We start from the raw sequence: 19,736 nt of genomic DNA, 5'->3' as shown, positions 1-19,736 counted from the left end.
TAGGTAGTCTTTATTTGTTAAAAAAACCAATTTTGAAGAAATTTATATTATTTAGAATAAAATAAGAGATCGAACGAGAACGAAGATCATTTTTTTTAAAAAAAAAGTTGTCCAAAATATAAAGGTAGAATGATTGAGGCTTTAACACAGATTTACGAAGTTAAAACATAAAAATGAGTTTTTTGAAATTAAAATTGTTGAAGAAGGAAGTCAAAATCTAAAATTTTTCGTCAAAAAGAAGACATTTGAATGTGTCTCTCTCTCCCATGTCAGCAAGATAGAAGAAGGCCAACCATTGTCGATAAGCAATCCCTGAATTCTGGTGGTACGCCCACAATCCTCATCCATTCATTTTTCTCATACCCTTTTTTCGAATTAATTGCTTTTCCATTTATTTCTATTTCTTTGTGTTAGGTTTGGCGGTCTTTACATTATTCATGCTGGAGGGAACGAAAAGGGAAGAACAAATTATCATTCTTCGAATCCTTACCTAATCTTCTAAACCCAGGACAGGGTTCTTCAGTGGAACTCCAAAATGGCTGTTGCTTCATTATGTCAATCCACTATGCAATCCCAAGTCAGTGGGTTTGTCGGAGGGCGCACTTTTCAGAAACCACCTAACTCTCAACCTTCATCTCTTACCTTTTCGAGGTAATTTGATTCACGGGGTGGTGCCTCTTTTTCTTATTTCTTTGTTTGAACTTTTTTAAGCAGTCTTAGATTGCCGTGGTTGTCAATTTCTCAACCTTTGTGAATATTTGACTGTAATTGAACTAGGATTCGTGTCTTCTACTTTCTGAATTTGGGAATTCATAAGTAATTTTAGTTTGTTTATGGAATTACAATTGAAAGGTAGCTTTAACTTTCCCTTTGTCTTCTGATTCATGATCATGGACCTCTTGGTATGAGGTCAGGTGATAGTTTAGTCTCTTTGACATTTTAAAAATTGAACTGATGAACTTTAGGGATTTGTGTACTTTTAAGACACTCATTGGTTCTTGTGGAGTTGGAGTATGAAAAAAATAATTTGGAAGCGTGTTTCTTTTCAGGCGTGATTTATCCAATTTGAAGGGGCAACTCAACTGAGTTTCTTTTATGGATTTTGATATTTTGAATAATATTTACAATAAAGGTTTTTGAGCTTGTTATTTTGATAAACATTTTCAGAGTTTGACAATGAATTCCATAGTTCAGTTGAAATTTATTGTCGAGATGCCACATTCAGGTTAGATAGGGTAATTTGGGGTGGGTGTGACAAATTCTCTTTCTCATCTATTTGATTTGTGTGTTTTGCAAGACCTTCTGTATGTGTGATAAGTCCCCTCTATTTACATTGAAATAGGGGAGATTTTGTGACAACCATTGGGGTTTTTTGGTTCCACTTTCAACTCAGCTACATAACTTTTCTGTGTGATAAGTCCCTCTCTTTATGTTTATGAAGAACTATTTGGTATCCTCTGTGCTCCTGTTTACTCTCTGTACCTAATTTTCTAGGAGAAGGTTCAGAAATGTGGTGAAAGCTTCAGCTCGGGTTGATAGATACTCCAAATCTGACATCATCGTCTCTCCCTCAATCCTCTCTGCCAACTTTGCCAAATTGGGGGAGCAGGTTCTGTTTAGTGATCTGATCTTTCCATTATTTTAGTTTGTTTTGCTCTCCACTCTCAAATAATTAATCAAATTGCTTTGGAGATTTATGCAGATGCTATTTTAGATTGACATTCTCATCTTTTGTAGGTGAAAGCAGTCGAACTGGCCGGTTGTGATTGGATTCATGTTGACGTAATGGACGGCCGTTTTGTTCCAAATATCACAATTGGACCTCTTGTTGTTGATGCTCTACGACCTGTGACAGATCTTCCTTTAGATGTGCATTTGGTAGGCATCTTTCTTATTATGATTCTCTTTGTTGTTAGCAAGTGACGGCACTTGTGTTAACATAAACTCAAATCATTATAGATGATTGTGGAGCCCGAGCAGCGTGTTCCGGACTTTATAAAGGCTGGTGCCGATATTGTCAGTGTTCATTGTGAGCAATCTTCCACAATCCATCTGCATCGCACCGTTAATCAAGTAAGATTTCCTCTGCTGTGACGTAAGTACAGAATTAACTGCATGTTCTAAATCCTAACAAGATGTATTTCTTAATGAAGAAACAACTGCAAAATCTAACATGTTCTTTAGAATACAGTGGAACTGTATATTCCCGTCCGTGCTTAAGTAAGATTGCCTCTGTGATGCAATACAGAACTAGCTGCATGTTTCTAGTTTTTAGTTGTTTTTATTTTGAAAAAAAATCAGAAGACTAAACTTAAAAATAAACGATCAACAAAGCTCTTTTTTAGTATATAACAAGAGTACAAGTGTTCCTACTGTTCTTATTTTCTGAATTTTTTTGGATTGAACTGCTTTTATAGGTCTTCATAGCTGTTTTCCTAATTCCCTTTTGCTTCATTCTAGAAAGGATTGCTTGCCAACTTGCCAATGAAAATGACTTTCTTGTTAGACGGAATTCATGCATTTTAAGGAAAGATCATATATCTATATTCATAATGGCCATTCCTTCAAATATGGTTCAGATAAAAAGTCTTGGAGCTAAAGCTGGAGTGGTCTTAAATCCTGCTACTTCACTCAGCACAATAGAATACGTCCTTGACGGTGACTCCCTCTCTCTCCCCCTATATAATTGCTGAGAAGTTCCTCTCTGAGGATAATTAAAAGATCTGGAACTTTGGGAATGATATTATCTGTTGAGAGCTTTGAAGTCCTTTGGTGTTATTTAAAAGAAATTTGACATAAATTTAGGGTAGACAAGTGACCAAGAAAGTAGGGGTGGGTTGGATAAGAAAATTAGGCTTGATATCTTTTAAGCCATTGGGAGGTTTAGAGTGGATATCATTAACCACACCAAAAAAGAGATGATAGGCAAATATGCTTTGGTATTTGTGTGAACAAAATGAGAGGAATTAACCAACAATGCCCTTTCTGTGTTTACAGTGGTTGATTTGGTCTTAATCATGTCGGTGAATCCTGGTTTTGGTGGGCAAAGCTTTATTGAGAGCCAAGTAAAGAAAATTTCAGATTTAAGAAGATTATGTGCTGAAAAGGTACAATTTCCCCTTTTGGTTGCTTTTTCGGTTTTATTGATGCACTTCTCTTTCCCAGCATTACGAGGATTACAAACGCATTGGCATTTCATTTTCTTTGTTGTAGGGAGTGAACCCATGGATCGAAGTGGATGGTGGAGTCGGTCCAGCCAACGCATACAAGGTGCATACAATAATACTTACTAAAACACCAACTTTTTGTTTACATGTGTTTCCAAAGCAAGTTTTCAATTGCCACCATGATTGTAGGTCATCGAGGCTGGAGCCAATGCTTTAGTTGCCGGTTCTGCTGTTTTTGGAGCCAAAGATTATGCTGAGGGTATGATCCATACAGTTTCTTCCATTGCCTCTCACAAATTTTTTGAACAATTTAACTAAAATATCCCCTCGAATCATTCTTGAACAGCCATAAAAGGAATCAAAACAAGCAAAAGGCCGGAAGCAGTTCCAGTATGAAAGTGACTTGTACAAGATCTGAGTTGTTTCAGCTGATAGTATTATTGTGTTATTCATCCCCATGTAAGTTGTTCATTGCACAACATCTTTATTGTTTCGATCAATGGAGAACAGCTACATGTCTTTACGATCTTCGACATCTCCTTCTATGATGCCCCCTGATCTTTCCACCTTTTTCTTCTTCAAAATGCAGAGAGAATCTCCAACTGCACAGGTAGCAGAACATTGTGTTCTTGAAGCTCTTATCTCAACCATGGTTACCACCTCCACAGTTTTATTCCTTGTGAAAAGAAGCCTGTAGATTGCCGCTTGAAGATTTGTTATGTACTATAACATCCCAGTATAAATTTGAGTACAAATTCAATAATATGAACTTGGGAGCAATAATATTCTACTTTCCATATTGGTTGTCCAATAGAAACTTCTTAGGATATTTTAAAACATGTTATGAGAATAAAGAAATCAAAAAGTTATTCTACTTCTCTAGTTTATTTTGATAACTTATTTCGTCTCTAAATCTTGTGTACAATTGAACAAAATATAAGAAAGAGGATTAAGTTTACGAATCAAAATCAACTGAATCTTGGTTGTGAGCATTTTTTTGTTGGAGCATAGATAGTCAGAACTTTCGAACTCAAAGTTGTTGATTCAAGAATATAATATAATCATTAAACTAAAGTTTAGTTTTTATATTGATGTAAAGAGAATGTAAAGAATTTTTTTGTGTTGTAATTTCGATTTATCTTAGGATTGATGAGATGGAAAATTTAAAATTGTTTTTCTCTTTAAATTTATAATTTAATCCGATAAAAATACACTAAACTTTGAAGAATAAATATTGAAGCCTAAGGCAAAGGCCAAATCCTTTTTTTCCAAAAAGATTTTGACGCTGATGTCCAATCGCATTGTGCCGATTTTGAGAGATAATGAAACCGCCATTTCCGCCATTGGAAGAAGCTCTAGAGTTAGGCAACAATTTGTTTTCTCTGTATTAAAGTCCTGTACTTCTGTTCGTAATCTTGTAAAAATCCATGCCCAAATAGTTGTCAGCGGCTTTTCCCAGAAAAATTACATCCTTAGCCATCTTTTGTCGCTCTATACTTCTTTTGGTTCTCTTGGAAGTGCCCAGAAAGTGTTTGAGGACATAACTGCACCGAGTACGACTGTGTGGAACCAGATAATTAAAGGCCATGCGCGGAGCAAAACGTCAAAAGAATCAATTGAGTTGTTCAAACGAATGACATTGGCGGAAGTTGAAGCTAATGAGTTCACGTATTCGTTTCTTTTGAGTGGGTGTGTGAGGTCGAGGTTATTCAGAGAAGGGGAACAGATTCATGGGAGAGTTTTAGTGAATGGGTATTGGTCCAACTTGTATGTTAGAACGAATTTGATCAATTTATATGCAAATGGTGGAGGTGGAGGGGATTTTGATCTGAAGCGTGCGCGTTACTTGTTTGATGAAATGCCTGACTCAAATGTCGTGGGTTGGAATTCCTTGCTTGCTGGGTATGTTAGACGTGGTGATTTTGATGGGGCTAGAAAAGTTTTTGACGAGATGCCTGAAAGGAATGTCCGGACATGGACTATAATGGTTGCAGGGTTTGCTCAAAATGGCCAGTGTAAGCTAGCTTTGTCACTATTTGATCAAATGAGAAGGGCTGGTGTGGAATTGGATCAGGTGGCATTGGTGGCTGCATTGTCAGCTTGTGCTGAATTGGGAGACTTGACATTGGGAAAATGGATTCATGGGTATGTTGAAAGAACATGGCGAAGTAGACACCTCCCAGTATTGGTGTCTTTGAACAATGCTCTGATGCATATGTATGCAAGTTGTGGTGTTATGGATTTAGCATATAAGGTGTTCGAAGAAATGCCTCAACGAAACACTGTTTCTTGGTCGAGCATTATCACTGGATTTGCGAAACAAGGTTGTGGAGTAGAAGCCATTAGAATCTTTCAGTTGATGCTGTGCTCTGGTCAAAATGAAGTCAGACCTGACGAGATCACCTTCATTGGAGCCCTCACTGCTTGCAGTCATGCTGGTTTAATCAGCGACGGTATTCAACTTTTCCAGTCTATGCACAAAACTTTCGGAGTTATCCCGCAGATTGAGCATTATGGATGCATGGTTGATCTCTTGAGCCGTGCAGGCTTACTGAGTGAAGCGTTGAGTCTGATTGAGAGTATGCCAATGAAGCCAAACAATGCTGTGTGGGGAGCACTTCTCAGTGGCTGTAGACTTCACAAGAATGACGAGATCGTATCCCATGTTGCAAGACATTTGTCTTTCGGAATCGATCCCAACAATCAAGCTGCTGGATACTTCATGCTCCTAGCTAATGTTTATGCTGCAGACGGTCGTTGGCAAGACACTGCTACTGTCAGACGGAACATGCACGACATAGGAGTGAAGAAACCTTCAGGAAGAAGTTGGATTGAGATTAATGGAGTCTTATGTAGTTTCGTGGCGGGGGAGGAGACTCATAAGGATGTGAATTTAATTTACGAGATGCTTGGGAACATAACCAGACAAGCCCGGATGGAGAGCTGCAAATCGAAGACAATATCAGAAGCATTTATTAGTGTCTAAGAGACGCAGTTGGAGAACAAAGAAGAAAGACTTCTGGTGAGATTGCTATTTTGCTGCTGCGACATACTGTAGAAGCTGAATGTAGCATTCGTTTGGTCTCATAGTTCTCTCAATCTTATTACGTTTGGAAAAACCATGCAAATGTATGTAGATCAATGGAAGTTTCAATTATAAAAGCTTCCATGAATGCAAGGTATGCTGATTTTTCTTATTTCTGTTTATAGCAATTATTCAGGACTTATTTGCAATGTTTTGATGTCTAAAATGTAAGCTTATAAACACTATTCATATAAATATTCTATCAAAGGAAGTTTTGAAAACTAACTAAAAACTCAAGTGTGTGGAAAGTGTAAATTCGTAAAAAGTAGTAAATACCAAACCCAATCTCGAAAAGTTGTATACTTTTAAGAAAAGGAAGAAAAAGTAAAAGAAAGAGAGGGGACACGTGGGCAGTGGTGGCTGGACAGTGCTGGCATGCCACGTCAAATGGCAACACTTGTGGTCCACCAATAGTAAATTTAAGAATATTAAGTGAAAAGAATAATTTGGTGGGAGAAAATGGAAATGGGTCACATTTCATTTGGTTCATTGGTGAAGATCTGCAGGTGACGTGGCTTCTTCGCCATCTCTACATAACTATCCAAACCTCACGATTCCAATATCCCCTTTTGCACTTTTTACCTATCTCTTCTCTCTCTTTTGCTAACCTGAGCTTCATCTTTCATCAATCTCAGCCCTTCATATCTTCCTCCATTTTCGATCAAGGCGGTGCATTTTAGCTTGGAAGCTGATCGAGCAAAGATATTTGTTTTTCCGAAAAGAGGAAAGGGTAAAAGGAAAAAAAAAAAAATCCAAAAACAGAGGCAAAGCCAAAGCTTCGTAGATAAAAGCATTTACGGTGGCTGACTAAAAATCTTCTTTTGCCTTTCGCTCGCGGCTCGCCGTAAACGCCAGAGAGCACCCCATCCATCCGTGTGCTAACGTGCGCCTTCTTCGGTGGTGAAGTGATCCTTTTTTTGATTGATTTCTTGTGGTCACTTTTGATCTTCGCTTCTCCGATCTTCCTGAAGTAGTTGTGTTACCCTTTGTGGAGGAGTATAGCTTGTACAACTGAGCTCTATTGATTAACTGGTTCCACAGTCTCATGAGTTCTTAACTGGGTTTTCTTTTTGGTTTGATTTTGATGTGGTTGATGTTTAATGAGATGGGTGATCTTCCGATACGTGAATGAAGTCAGTGATCGAAACCCTAACCCTAATTTGGATTCTTTGGGAAGATTGACGAAACTGTGGATGGAATTTGTCTAGTATGTATTTAACCTTTTTGTCTGTTTCCTTTTCTTTCTTTCTTTTCTTTTCTTCTTCTTCTTTTTTTTTTTTTTTTTTTTTCTTTTGGGGCTATAGTTGATTGGTTTGTATTTAGGAAGGAAATCGCGTTTTGTGTAGGTTCTGGTTTACCGGTTATGGATTGCAAGGAGCTCAATTTAAACGAAGATTGTGGTGGCTGTGGTAGCGGTGGAAAGAATGGGGGAGATGGGTTTATAGACCGGAGCAAAGTAAGGATTTTGCTGTGCGATAATGATTCAAAAAGTTCAGAAGAGGTTTTCAAGCTTCTTTTGAAATGTTCCTACCAGGGTACTAGTTTCTCTTCTTTTTTATTTTCCTCTTTGTTTTTTCCTCCTTTCAATAGAATCGTCCGGAGTCAAAGTACTGCATCATAAGTAGTCATTTCAGCTATGATTTTTGAGATTTAAGACTTGGATTAGGTTAGAGTATCTAGAAGTTGCTCAAGATACCATGTGATTGTGTTTAATTCTTAATTCTAAGATCTTCTGTTACAATGCGAATGTCATTATTGTCCTATTCTACGGTTATCTATTATTTTATTGGTTCACAGTTCCTAAACTTTATACCGCAACACTAGCAATTGACAGAAATGTTAACTACTTTACTGATGCAAGGTTTTCTTTTCTGTTGACAGTCATCTCCGTGAGTTCAGCTAGGCAGGTCATCGATGCTTTGAATGCGGAGGGACCTGAAATTGATATTATACTCTCGGAAGTTGACCTGCCAATGGCCAAAGGTATGAAAATGTTAAAGTATATCACTCGGGATAAAGAGCTCCGACGCATTCCTGTTATCAGTAAGTTCTGCTTTCTTAACTGCCAAATCATCACACTTAAGTATCTCTAAATCAAGAGAATGATCTGATTCTCCATTATTTGTTTTATCTTTGTCTTGCTTTGTAAGTGATGTCAACACAAGATGAGGTCCCTATTGTCGTTAAGTGCTTGAGGCTTGGAGCAGCTGACTATCTTGTGAAGCCTTTACGGACAAATGAGCTATTAAACTTGTGGACGCACATGTGGAGAAGAAGACGCATGGTTAGTGCCTCCTTGAACTGAGTTTTTTTTTTTTTTTTTTTTCACTTTCCAAATAGAATTAGGTTGCACGTTAGTTGCAAATAAATATGTAATTGAAGTATCTATGGCATTGTCCCTTTGAACCTTTGCTGATGATGTATGCGTATCATGGTTATTTATTACTTCCCTAGTATCTCACTGGTTAGCTTTTGGTGTCTGCAGACATCTTCCTTTTCATGTACAAAAATATTCACAATTTCACCTTAACAGCATTCTATCTGGTTTGTGATGACAGCTTGGACTGGCGGAAAAAAATATTTTAAATTATGAATTTGATATGGTGGCATCAGATCCAAGTGATGCTAATACCAATAGTACTACTTTGTTTTCGGATGACACTGATGACAAGTCACGTAGGAGCACCAATCCGGATATGGGAATTACCGCACCTGCAACACATCAAGAAGATGAGGTTTGTATAATATGATTTTTGAAGGGTTTTTTTTGTTGGTATGAATTTTTTTTTTTTTTAAGTTTTGAAATTATAATGCAATATTAGGTGCTATATTATTATGTTGACCCTTAGGTTCGTTTCTGTCCTAACCCTGAAAAATGTGAAATTGGGATGTTTTGTGCGTAAATTTCTCTCTTTCTATCTTTAGCTTACTGTTACTCAGGTAAGACTGCTTGAGCTTCTTTTCTTTCGGGGGAAGAGATGCTGTTAAGGCTAAATAAATAGTATTTTGCCTACAGTTTTGGATAAATGTTGGAAGTTATCTATTAATAAAGCGATACTATTTTGATGTTCATTTTTGTTTTCTTTTTTCTTTTGCAAACCAACTTTCATTAAGTAGATTGTGCATCACTTAGAAAATTATGCTTTATTTTTCTAACAACTCCACTGCGGCAATTCTTGGGACTTTTGCACCTTAATTCAATTTGATTGATCAATGGTTTTCACAATTTCTATCTAGAGGTTCAAACCAAGACCTTTTAAAACTTCTCCCAAGCACCATGTCCTTGCTATCAGGCTGCTCCTCGGTGGGGTTTTAGAAGTTCTTTAAAATGTAATTAATGTTTGATATAATACTAAGAAAGATATGGTTTATGACTGAAATATTATATTTTATGATTTTGGCTTGGCCTTGGTACAGTTGATTGGTCAGTTTCAATCGTGATTAAGCATGTCATAAAACTCAAGGATACAAAGACACAGATGGACTTAATGACGAATTCCCTCAATTTGAGACTATAAGTTTTCTTTTTCTAAATTCCCATACTTGTTCCTACTAGTAGTATCATAAATAGGTCGAGTACAAACTAGTTTATTAAATCCTTGATGGGTTTATCCTAGGATTATGAAGTGGGTTACATGGAAATCCTTTTTCTTTCATTTATTCATTATTTTATCGACACCATCTACATTGTACCCTCAAATGGGAACCTAATTTCAATTCCGTTCACTCACATTTTTCAGCCTGGTATTGCCCCCACACTTGTGGAGCCTCCTGCTGTTCATTCAGTGCAACATCAGCCAGATGTACCTGGAATTAGTGAGCGCCGAACAGGTAAGTCAGTGATCAAATCAACATGTTTATGATTAAATTTGTCGAAGAAGTTTCTTTCCAAAGCAGGCAAATACCGTCACTTTTGCTATAAACATATGCGATAAATCTTGTGTAATAGTTAGTTGACACTCGGTTAACTTTTTGTTCCTTCTACCTCTTTTCAGTATGTAATATAATAATATTTGTGCGTCTTGCAGGGCAACCTTCGTCATGCCCCAGAAAGAGTGAACTAAAGATTGGGGAATCATCCGCATTCTTTACCTATGTCAAATCAAGAACTGTGAAAAATAAGGCAGTAGATATTGAAGACAATGCTAAACGACTTTTGCTGGATGAAAATTATCAAGAAACTAGTCAGCGTGCAGTTCGTCTTCCCCCAATACAAGAAATTGGGGAGGCCTTGGAAAGCCATTCACAAGGAGACGAACACCCAAGCAGTACTAGTTTTCCTGATTCTTTTTCTGTGGAGAGATCTTGTACACCACCTGCCGTCACAGAAGTTCACAGGGAAAGAAACATCAATGAAGAAAATTGTTCTCAAGTCCTTGTGCACACTCGAAATGGATCTCAACTTGATATTTCAGGCCTACCTGTGCAAACACAAACTGCTTATCCTTTTTATATGCCAGAAGGTATGATGTCGGCGCAAATGTACCAAAACAACCTGCATGATATGCAAAATCATGCGGCAATGATGTCACAGTATGGTCATTTTCACCATTGCCCTCCGAATGTAAATGGGGTGGCATCTTATCCTTATTACCCTATGAACATATGTTTACAACCTGGTCAAATGCCAACTACCACCAATACTCATTCATGGCCATCTCTTGGGAATTCATCTTCCAATGAAGCAAAATCTAACAAACTTGATAGAAGAGAGGCAGCATTGATTAAATTTAGGCAGAAAAGGAAGGAGCGCTGTTTTGACAAAAAGATTAGGTACGTTAATAGGAAACGGCTTGCTGAGAGAAGGCCTCGCGTGCGTGGCCAGTTTGTAAGAAAGGTAAATGGTGTCAATGTAGATCTTAACGGACAGCCCGCATCTGCTGATGATGTTGAGGATGAAGACGAGGATGAGGAGCTACTATCAAGGGATTCTTCTCATGAGGATGACGGTTCAGGATATTAGAAAAGATATGCTGGCCGAGTGACCAAGGAAATTCATTTTGGAATGGTTCGGTGGCATTATTTATCCCTGGAATACCTGAAACTTATGCTATTAAAGCTTTATGATCATTACTCGTTCCTGTATGGACCCGGATGGAATATTTATGACGAATGCATAACCATTTTTATCCAGGGAAAGCAAGCAAGTGCACATATTTACTGCATGCAATCTCAATGTTGGCAAGAGATCAAATGTCCATTTGCCTGCACCAGGTCTTTGTAGCCTTCCCGATTACTGGTGGCTAGAAACGATTTCTCGTGAGAATAAGTTTGTCCGGTCTTGCTGCTTATGGAGTGCCCAAGCACACGGGTCTTGAGGGCCAAATTACAGTTCAAATTTCTTCTCCCTGGTGTTAAATGGGTTGAATCAATCATCGAAAATACATCGGCCAACATTGGACATTTGCAGAGAAGAATAGCTTTTTGGAATTTCATTCAAATGAAGCCGAGATCCTAACCTACTCCCAATACCAACTTATGTAGTTTGTGATAGATCTGCATCAAAAGATCGACCAATTTTATCAAAACTGTATGAACTATTTTCATTGTATTGTCTGATAAAGCTGATGAAAGTTGTGTTAATATAAAATTATATGTAAAATAGGAACTTGCTTCCCTAGTTCCAGCACAGCCAACATCTTCTGAAGATCTCATATTTCTTCAAAAAGTACTTAACAAATCTATTTACAAATCAAATATACCGGTGCATAAGAATAAGCTTCCCAGTCAGTAAACCAAGTTGATAAATGGCTGACAATATGAATACTTTGAATAATGAATACTGAAAAAATCAATACAAAATCATCTGTATACATTCCATCTCTGAACTGATAATCTGTTTTTGTGCAGCACAAACAGATTCCACTCCTTCAAGGCTTAGATGGTGTCTTCTACTCTTGATCTGTTCTTCAACGCACTGCAAAGACTGGAGTTTTTGTTTCGGTTCACCAATTAGCTGCTACTGGAATCCATCTATAGTATAATAAATCTGAACAGAACAAGAATTTGAGCCGATGACGGAGCGGGGGTTCAGGATAGCTGTTCTTGCTGTCTCTCTCTCTCTCTCTCTGTGAGATACAAGCTAAACACTCCCATCTTGTTTCATTTTCCAATTTGAAGGCAGTACTTTCTGTTGAGCTAATATCAGTGATCGGTTCAATTGTGCAACTTGTTGCATTAGTTGACTGATTTTCTGGATAGAGAAATAAAAAAATCCCAGAATCTATCAGACAAGTATGAAACAATAAATCTACAACTAGAAGAATCCAAACCTTATCAGCTTTACAGATAACTGAATTGACAGTGAAGAGAGGACCAGCCCAAAGTATAAAGGAACAAAGACAATACCAAGAAAGACAACAACTTCACTACTTCCGATGCCTCGCACATGCAAACATGACTTACTTTTATGTATAATACAAACAACACGACTCAATGTTAAGTCATATTTTAAGATGGTGTGTCAATGTTATTTGTTTTGAATTAGGACATGCAATGTTGTGTAACAACGAGTGTAATTATCTTCTCTAATACCCAGTTTACAGGATACAGGGACGTGTCCAAATTCAAACAGGAATTATCATAAATACTTGGTGATCATAAATTAACAAACCTCGTCTTTCTCCTTCATCATCATCTTCAATTGGTTGGTACTTCGACGCAAACGGCGTTTACGAGCTCTCTTGTACAACCACAAAAGAGTCACCAATAACCCAATCCTTCCTGCAGGGGAAAACAACCAAAAAGCAGCATTGGACCAAATTGTGGAAGCCATTGCAGTAATCCGTAGTCGTAGAATCTGAACCCCCCAAAGCAGCCACCTGGAAGTCACCATGGGCTTTTGAATTTGAGAACCCGATGGCTTCGGTGAATGTGGGTGTGAAGCCTCGTCATCAGAAAATGAGAAAGACGAGAAGGATGAAGATGATTGAGACGACCTAAAAGACGAGGATGGCGAATTGGATTGAAATGAAACTGGGCTTCCTCGTTCGTCTTCTCCAATCGACGGTGGCTGTAGATTCTCGTGTTTTGAAGGTGGAAAAACGGAGAAATCGTCCTTGGGAGGAGAATCCCTAATCACGACCATTGACGAGGACTGATAGGAATTGAACGGAGGGGAGTTTCCCCAGTCGAAAACCGATCTGGATTCATCATCCGCCATTAACACGCTGACCCAATTACTGAAAAGAGAAATGGAGGAGTAATTTTGAGTTTGAAAAAGCAAAGAAATTTGGGCTGTGTTCATGGAACAAACAAAAAATATGAAGTTGTTCCATTCCAATTGGGGCTTTAGATGGAGTCTATCCATTAGAAGAACTAAATTACAAAATTCCCCTTCAAGATCTTTGCTTTTTTGGTGCCCTAAATGTCCATATCCATGAGAGAAGGCCCAAACAAAACAACCTCCATCAATCCATCTCATTTTCTCATTCACATTACCATTACAATTAGGGTAATTATAATATGTAGCAATTTTTAGAATAATTATTAAGTATGTAGCAATATTTTAAAAAAATTGCAAATATAGCAAAATCTATCGGTGATACACTTCTATCGTTGATAGACTCTTATGGTTTATCAGTGATAGACCAACATTTGCTACATGGTATATCGGTGATAACTCCTATCATTGATAGATTTTGACAGATTTTGCTATATTTGCAATTTTTTTAAAATGTTGCTATATACTTAATTATTTTGAATATAATTGCTACATTTGCAACTATCCCATACAATTACTACTTTACTTTTTCCCTTTCCCTTTTCCTTTACATTTCTTTCACATCCAAATGTTTTCGACCCCTAAACGACCTTCAGGTCCACCCGCCTATTCATGAAATCGTGGAATATAGGTTTAAGAGGTCGTGACTTTTTCTTAGTTGTGAAAGAGATAAAATCAGTAGAATTAGCAATCCTTTGTAACCCTAACAATGAGAAACTTTTCTATAAAATCAATTAAACACAAACATTCTTAGATATAAAAGAAAAGAACTATTCATATTCTTTTCAAAAATATAATATTGTCTCGTTCTTTTATAAATATTTCAAAACCATGAACCCTTGAGAATGTCTGACGCAAGATTAAAACATAAAATAAAACATAGTTTTAGATAATCATCCTATCATTTAAAGTTTGGATATTTTTTTAAAATTCATAAATTAGTTGGACAAACTTAAAACTAAAACTTAGGTTTGACTGAGGAAAACTTTCCCAAGACATTTTATATGTAGGTAAGTTATTAAGGTATTAATTGCTTAAAAATCTAAAAAGTGAAATATATGATTTTAAAGAACAATGATAGATCCTAACAATGGTAGATGGATGACGAGGTTTTGTAGATATGAGTTTATGGGCAACCCTATTTGTTGCATTATATCTCAAGTCCCCAATTATGACACCGCTCTTCGCAAACTCTTTCTTTATTATCCAACACTTCTGTCTTTTTGTTAACAAAATCTAGAGAAATTTAGATACCCAAAAACTACTAAGGGATTAATTCATTTAGATAAAATAAAATTAATATATTAAAATGTTTAGTGATTAGTTGAAGTAATTAGTAAAATAAATACCAATAATTGATAGCATAGTGAATCTAATATATAATCTAATATATAGTTTGTGTAGATAAGTCAAGCCACCTCTCAATTGTCTTTTCAAACTTCATAAATAACATGTTCATATAATTCATTTCTTTATCCCTTTTTGAAGGATTATTATATTGACTAGTTTTTAGTAGGTGAGGGATCTCTTTTCAATTATTGTTTTTTCTTTTCTTTCTTTATTTCATTTTAATTTCAACTTGAAATTATTTTAACACCCAAAAAGAAATTTTAATTATTAAGATGTCAGAAAAACTCATTATCAAAATTAATGTGTCAAATATTTAGGTATGCTTCCAAAATTTAATATATATATGAATATATGAATATATGAATTTTCATCTCTTAATTCATCCATCAATAAATTAATTAGTTTAAGTGATATTTAACCTACTAGTTGACATCTTCATCATCCCATCAATAATATTCATTTTTAAAACTAATTATAGATCTTAAGTGTCGGTTGTATGAAAGTCTAACCCTATCTTATCCAATAATTTCAATGTTAATTATTTTAATCTTGTATTAAAATTGAAAGAAAAGAGAAACATTATTCTATAGTTAGACATAAACCATAAGAATAAATTTAGTATTTTTCAAATATAGAAATAAATGGAAAAAGAAAACCTAATTCTTATGCTAAAATAAGTTTTTTTTTTTTTTGAAGATGAATTTGTAATTTAATAATTCAAAAAAAAAAATAGGAATGAATTTCTTGCAATGAAATGAAATTTCCCAAATATGGTGATCCCTAACTAATTATGAATTACTTATTTGATATGAATATATATATATATATATATATATATATATATATATATATATATATATATATATATATATATATATATATATATATATAATTTGAAGACAAAACTATCTTTTTCATTTATTTATTTATTTAAATATTAATAATGGGAGTATCTTTTTCATTGATATAAAGCATAATTACAAATAGGAAAATGAAAATTTTGTTTCTTTCTTTGTACATTTCTAAAAGGTCATCTAATGTTTATTTAATTAAAATCACTATTTTTGTTAGAAGGTCACTGCCTTACACCGACACTATTTAATACATATTTATTTTCATTTTCGACTAATTATAATAATAATAATAATAATAATAATAATAGTACTATAAATTTTAAATAAACCGTAAAATCTATTTGAGATAGAGTATCGTAAAGATCGAAACTTTCTTATGTATTGAAATTGTTTTACATTGTTATATTTACAAATAGTGTCTGGAGTGAAAAGGTAAATCGATAGGATGATGATTATCACGAAATAAAATTAATGGATGATATTTGATTTAGGGTAAAGGTGAAGTTGTTGATGGAATTTGATGATCATAATTTATTGAAGTTTCAACTAATGAAAGGCCACCTCAAACGTTCTGTCTACCAACCTCTCATCATACATATTCTTCTCTTTTCTAAACTCCACCCACTAGAATACACACCAACTTTAAAACCCTAGCTAGCCTCAATTGTTTCTCTCTTTTTAAAATGATTAATCTTTATCCGATTTATCTGTTTGTTTGTCTGTCGTGGTAAAAACATTTAGAAAGTTAATTCGATTTTCAAAGTGGATGTAGACTCGATCTAACGGTATTTGTATATCAATCTTGATTACTGTTGGGGTAGTTGTTGATATGATTGTTGTTGTACGTTTATCTTTGAAGCTAAGAATCCATTCACTCTCTTTGCCTTGGCCATGTGAGAAGTGAAAATGGATCAAAATGAGAAAATATAGAGAGAGAGAGTAATGGTCCTACTTTTATGTAATATATAACTATTTATAGCTTCACTTTCATTTTTCAATATGGCCTTTTTGAATTCTGAATTTCAAAGCAACCACACTTATTTACTTTACTTCCTACACCAAAAAAAAAAAAAGGACAGTGATTTCTTCAATTTCAAGGCACAAAGAGTACATACAACCTAACTTTGAACTTTTGTGGACATATCAATTTAAACTTCTCCTATAGTGTTTGTTTAAGAAAATCTCGTGTGAAACTTATAACAATACCAATAAAACCCCTAAACTTTCATAAAGGAAGCAATTTTAGACTCTTATTCGTAATTTTCTTTGAGAATTATTCATTTTGTAAAACTAACATTTGAAAAAGTCTATGTACATCTAAGAATTAGTAATAAATGGTTCTAAAAAATAATCGCAATAAAGGACTATGCTAAGTTTACTGGCTTACGAGGACATAAGAGTTCGATTAATTCAAATTATAAGTTCTACACAATATTGGTTGAACAAATTGATACACATACGAAAGTTCGAGGTCTAAATTTTGTATATAATTATCGGTGAAGAGTATATATTATAGAAGTTGAAAATCAGATGAGTGAGAGAGAATATAGGAAGCCATAACATAACAACTTCCTATCCAAAGAATAAATAAATCAATTCAATCATATGGCCTCTTGTATTTATAATATATGCAATTATAATATGTCTTTAAAGAGAGGAGTCAATTCTTTTGCCAGATAAGAAAATGGGGTTTGGAGAATACAAGTGAATCTTTTGGTAAAAACAATACTTGAACAACTCACTCTTTGCAATTTTTGTTATTTATTTAGTAGTTGAGCTATCCATTTAACCAAAGCTTGAAAAATCATTATCAAACCCTTAAAAAAAGACAATACTTTCTAAACTTCCCACCCCACACCCAAAAAACCAATAAAACAAAAGGAATATAAAGGAAGGAAGAAACCAAACCTTTCCCCAACTCCTCTCTCTAATATATACACCTCAAGAACAAAGCCCCCATTTTGTTCTTTCTTTACCCTTTTGAATACAAAAAAAGAAAAAACCTCATAGAGATTCAAATGGGAAAAACAAACAGCATCATCAGAAGATCAATCTTCTGTTTCTTGCAGAAATATCAGTACTTTACTTCTGCCTCAGCATTGTATGCATTCCCTTTCTCTGTTTCTCTTCTTCTTTCTCAAACTTTTGTTTTTACTTCTTCGATTTCTCTTCTTGATAACATATATTATCATTTGAAGATTGTTTTTGATGCTGCTGTTTTCCCTTCTTCATTGGAATTCTTCATTCAAAAGCTTTCACAAACAATCTTTTCTTCCATTTTCACCATTCCTTTCACTCTCACTTTCCTTCTTGTTGCTAAAGCTTCTGTGATTCAAGCTTTAAAAGAGACCAAATCAACATCCCAACCTTCATTTTCTTCCATCAAATCCCTTTACTGTCCACTTTTTTTAACCAACATTTGTAACTCAATCTTCATACTCTCAGCAAATGCAACAGTTTTTTCCATTCTGTTCTTTGCTTTTACTTGTCTTCAAGAATTTGGCTTTTCTTCTTCTACCAACTTTCTTTACCTCTCAGCAGCAGGAGCTGTTCTGTATTCAATAGTTTTGGCAAACACTTTGGTTATCAGCAATTTATCATTAGTTTTATCAGGTATGGAAAAGCTTGGAGGTTATTTAGCAATACTCAAAGCTTGTGTTGTAATTAGAGGGAAAACTTCCACAGCGTTACTTTTGGCTTTGCCAACAAATTTAGCCATGGCTGCAATTGAAGCTTTGTTTCAATACCGTGTAGTGAGAGCTTATAATGGTGTTGGAATCCTTAGTCTTTCCATGTTGTTTGAAGGGGTTATCATTGCTTATCTGTACTCGATTTTCATCGTACTCGACACTACGGTTTGTTGTATGTTCTTCATGAACTGCAAGAAGGTTTTTTGGGTGGATCTGGAAGGAAGACAAGCTCTTCAAATAGAATCTGCTGAAGAACACAATGGTGATTACATGAATTCAAAAGTTGAACAAAATTTGCATTCAACAAGTTGAGGATAATCCATCCAACAGAAAAGAAGTACATAGAATTCAGTTACAGAATAAGAACACATGGAAATCATTCAACAAGAAACCACCTTTTTCTCCTCTCTTTTCTTCAGATACAGACTAGAATCCAGAAAAGTAACAGAGATTCAGGAACAGAAACCATGTGAAAATTTGTAACTGTTCCTCGAGTCTCTCTGTTCTTGCCATTTGTGTTTCTCTTTATTTATTTTAGCTTGGTGTTCGTATTGTAGATAGCCGACAGTTACATTGTGATAGAATCAATATACAGACTGAAGCTTGATTGAAAATAAAAATCAATAAGCTGCTTGAATTGTTATAGTTTAGATGGCTTGGAAAGCTTGGTTCAAATCTTGAAATAAATGTGTTGAACATCTATGATTCTTGGTTCTCATACAAATGTTTGCGATTTTCCACTTGAGATTTGAGCACTACGTTGGAAAAAACAAGCAATAATTGAGGAACCCAGATGGGAGATGCAATCGAAATGAACTGGTCCAGACATTGGCTTGACACAATCGTTGACTGTTATATCAGAAGCAATGGGAACGAAGGTAATGGCGTCAAAGATTTGAGCTTTGGAAATAAATGAATGGCTAGAATTCAAAATTGACCTCAAGAGACAATTTTGAAATTTCTCTATCCTTTCAATCAAATGCCCCTCAGACATTGCCGACGTTACGAAAATTTAATGGTACTAATGGTGGATTGAGAATGTTTTTTTTTATATATATATATATGTGAAATAAAAAAATATTAAAAAAAAGTTAGAACTTTAGGTAGAGGGAGGGAAGAATTGAGAGAACAAACATGTGGTTTTTATTTTTATTTTTCTGTATAAATAGTAAATTTATGTGAAAGATTTCCATACCTAGGTTAAATGTGGATAAATTCCTGTCTGTCTAGTTATCTATTAATGTTAAAGTACTCAAGTTTTGAATTTCCATGAATTTGTGGTGATTTGAGAAACTATGGTTTCAATTCTTGAAACAAGATTGTAGTACTTGGTAAGGTTATGTTTCCATGATGTAATTATGATTAGAC

The 19,736-nt window shown here is 35.1% G+C and overlaps 5 protein-coding genes across 7 annotated transcripts; 4 read left to right on the top strand and 1 right to left on the bottom strand.

Annotated features, from left to right (window-relative positions):
* Positions 1 to 164: 164 nt before the first annotated feature.
* LOC103487698 (ribulose-phosphate 3-epimerase, chloroplastic) lies at positions 165 to 3,964 on the top strand. 2 transcript variants are annotated; one of them, XR_007816023.1, is made up of 11 exons: positions 165 to 325; positions 415 to 651; positions 1,495 to 1,609; positions 1,738 to 1,878; positions 1,960 to 2,073; positions 2,580 to 2,658; positions 2,998 to 3,107; positions 3,214 to 3,270; positions 3,357 to 3,426; positions 3,514 to 3,626; positions 3,757 to 3,964. XR_007816023.1 is itself a non-coding variant. In XM_051080261.1 (10 exons), the coding sequence occupies exons 2-10, from the start codon at positions 536 to 538 to the stop codon at positions 3,561 to 3,563; spliced, it is 852 nt and encodes a 283-aa protein (XP_050936218.1). In that variant the 5' UTR covers positions 293 to 325; positions 415 to 535; the 3' UTR covers positions 3,564 to 3,964. The 2 variants fall into 2 exon arrangements, 1 of the variants encoding a protein (XP_050936218.1); XM_051080261.1 differs by having other exon boundaries at positions 293 to 325; positions 3,514 to 3,964.
* A 436-nt stretch (positions 3,965 to 4,400) lies between these two features.
* LOC103488102 (pentatricopeptide repeat-containing protein At1g05750, chloroplastic-like) lies at positions 4,401 to 7,036 on the top strand. Its single transcript, XM_008446704.3, has 2 exons — positions 4,401 to 6,346; positions 6,888 to 7,036. Exon 1 carries the CDS (start codon positions 4,456 to 4,458, stop codon positions 6,151 to 6,153), a length of 1,698 nt encoding a protein of 565 aa, XP_008444926.1. The 5' UTR covers positions 4,401 to 4,455; the 3' UTR covers positions 6,154 to 6,346; positions 6,888 to 7,036.
* LOC103487922 (two-component response regulator-like APRR1) lies at positions 6,744 to 11,890 on the top strand. 2 transcript variants are annotated; one of them, XM_051080259.1, is made up of 7 exons: positions 6,744 to 7,459; positions 7,599 to 7,787; positions 8,134 to 8,295; positions 8,403 to 8,536; positions 8,811 to 8,987; positions 9,993 to 10,083; positions 10,281 to 11,890. In XM_051080259.1, exons 2-7 carry the CDS (start codon positions 7,616 to 7,618, stop codon positions 11,213 to 11,215), a joined length of 1,671 nt encoding a protein of 556 aa, XP_050936216.1. In that variant the 5' UTR covers positions 6,744 to 7,459; positions 7,599 to 7,615; the 3' UTR covers positions 11,216 to 11,890. The 2 variants fall into 2 exon arrangements, with proteins under 2 accessions (XP_050936216.1, XP_050936217.1); XM_051080260.1 differs by having other exon boundaries at positions 6,830 to 7,459; positions 7,576 to 7,787.
* LOC103487835 (uncharacterized) lies at positions 11,874 to 13,574 on the bottom strand. The gene is made up of 2 exons (XM_008446364.3): positions 12,866 to 13,574; positions 11,874 to 12,445 (listed from the first exon to the last, which is right to left on the bottom strand). Exons 1-2 carry the CDS (start codon positions 13,559 to 13,561, stop codon positions 12,335 to 12,337), a joined length of 807 nt encoding a protein of 268 aa, XP_008444586.2. The 5' UTR covers positions 13,562 to 13,574; the 3' UTR covers positions 11,874 to 12,334.
* Positions 13,575 to 17,582: 4,008 nt separating this feature from the next.
* LOC103488179 (uncharacterized) lies at positions 17,583 to 19,556 on the top strand. Its single transcript, XM_008446827.3, has one exon. The coding sequence runs from the start codon at positions 17,697 to 17,699 to the stop codon at positions 18,678 to 18,680; it is 984 nt and encodes a 327-aa protein (XP_008445049.1). The 5' UTR covers positions 17,583 to 17,696; the 3' UTR covers positions 18,681 to 19,556.
* Positions 19,557 to 19,736: the final 180 nt, after the last annotated feature.

The sequence above is a fragment of the Cucumis melo genome, chromosome 12, assembly GCF_025177605.1.
Source record: "Cucumis melo cultivar AY chromosome 12, USDA_Cmelo_AY_1.0, whole genome shotgun sequence".
NCBI lineage: Eukaryota > Viridiplantae > Streptophyta > Magnoliopsida > Cucurbitales > Cucurbitaceae > Cucumis > Cucumis melo.
The sequence above is the reverse complement of the archived record's forward strand: the minus strand, read 5'-3'. Positions and strand labels throughout refer to the sequence as shown.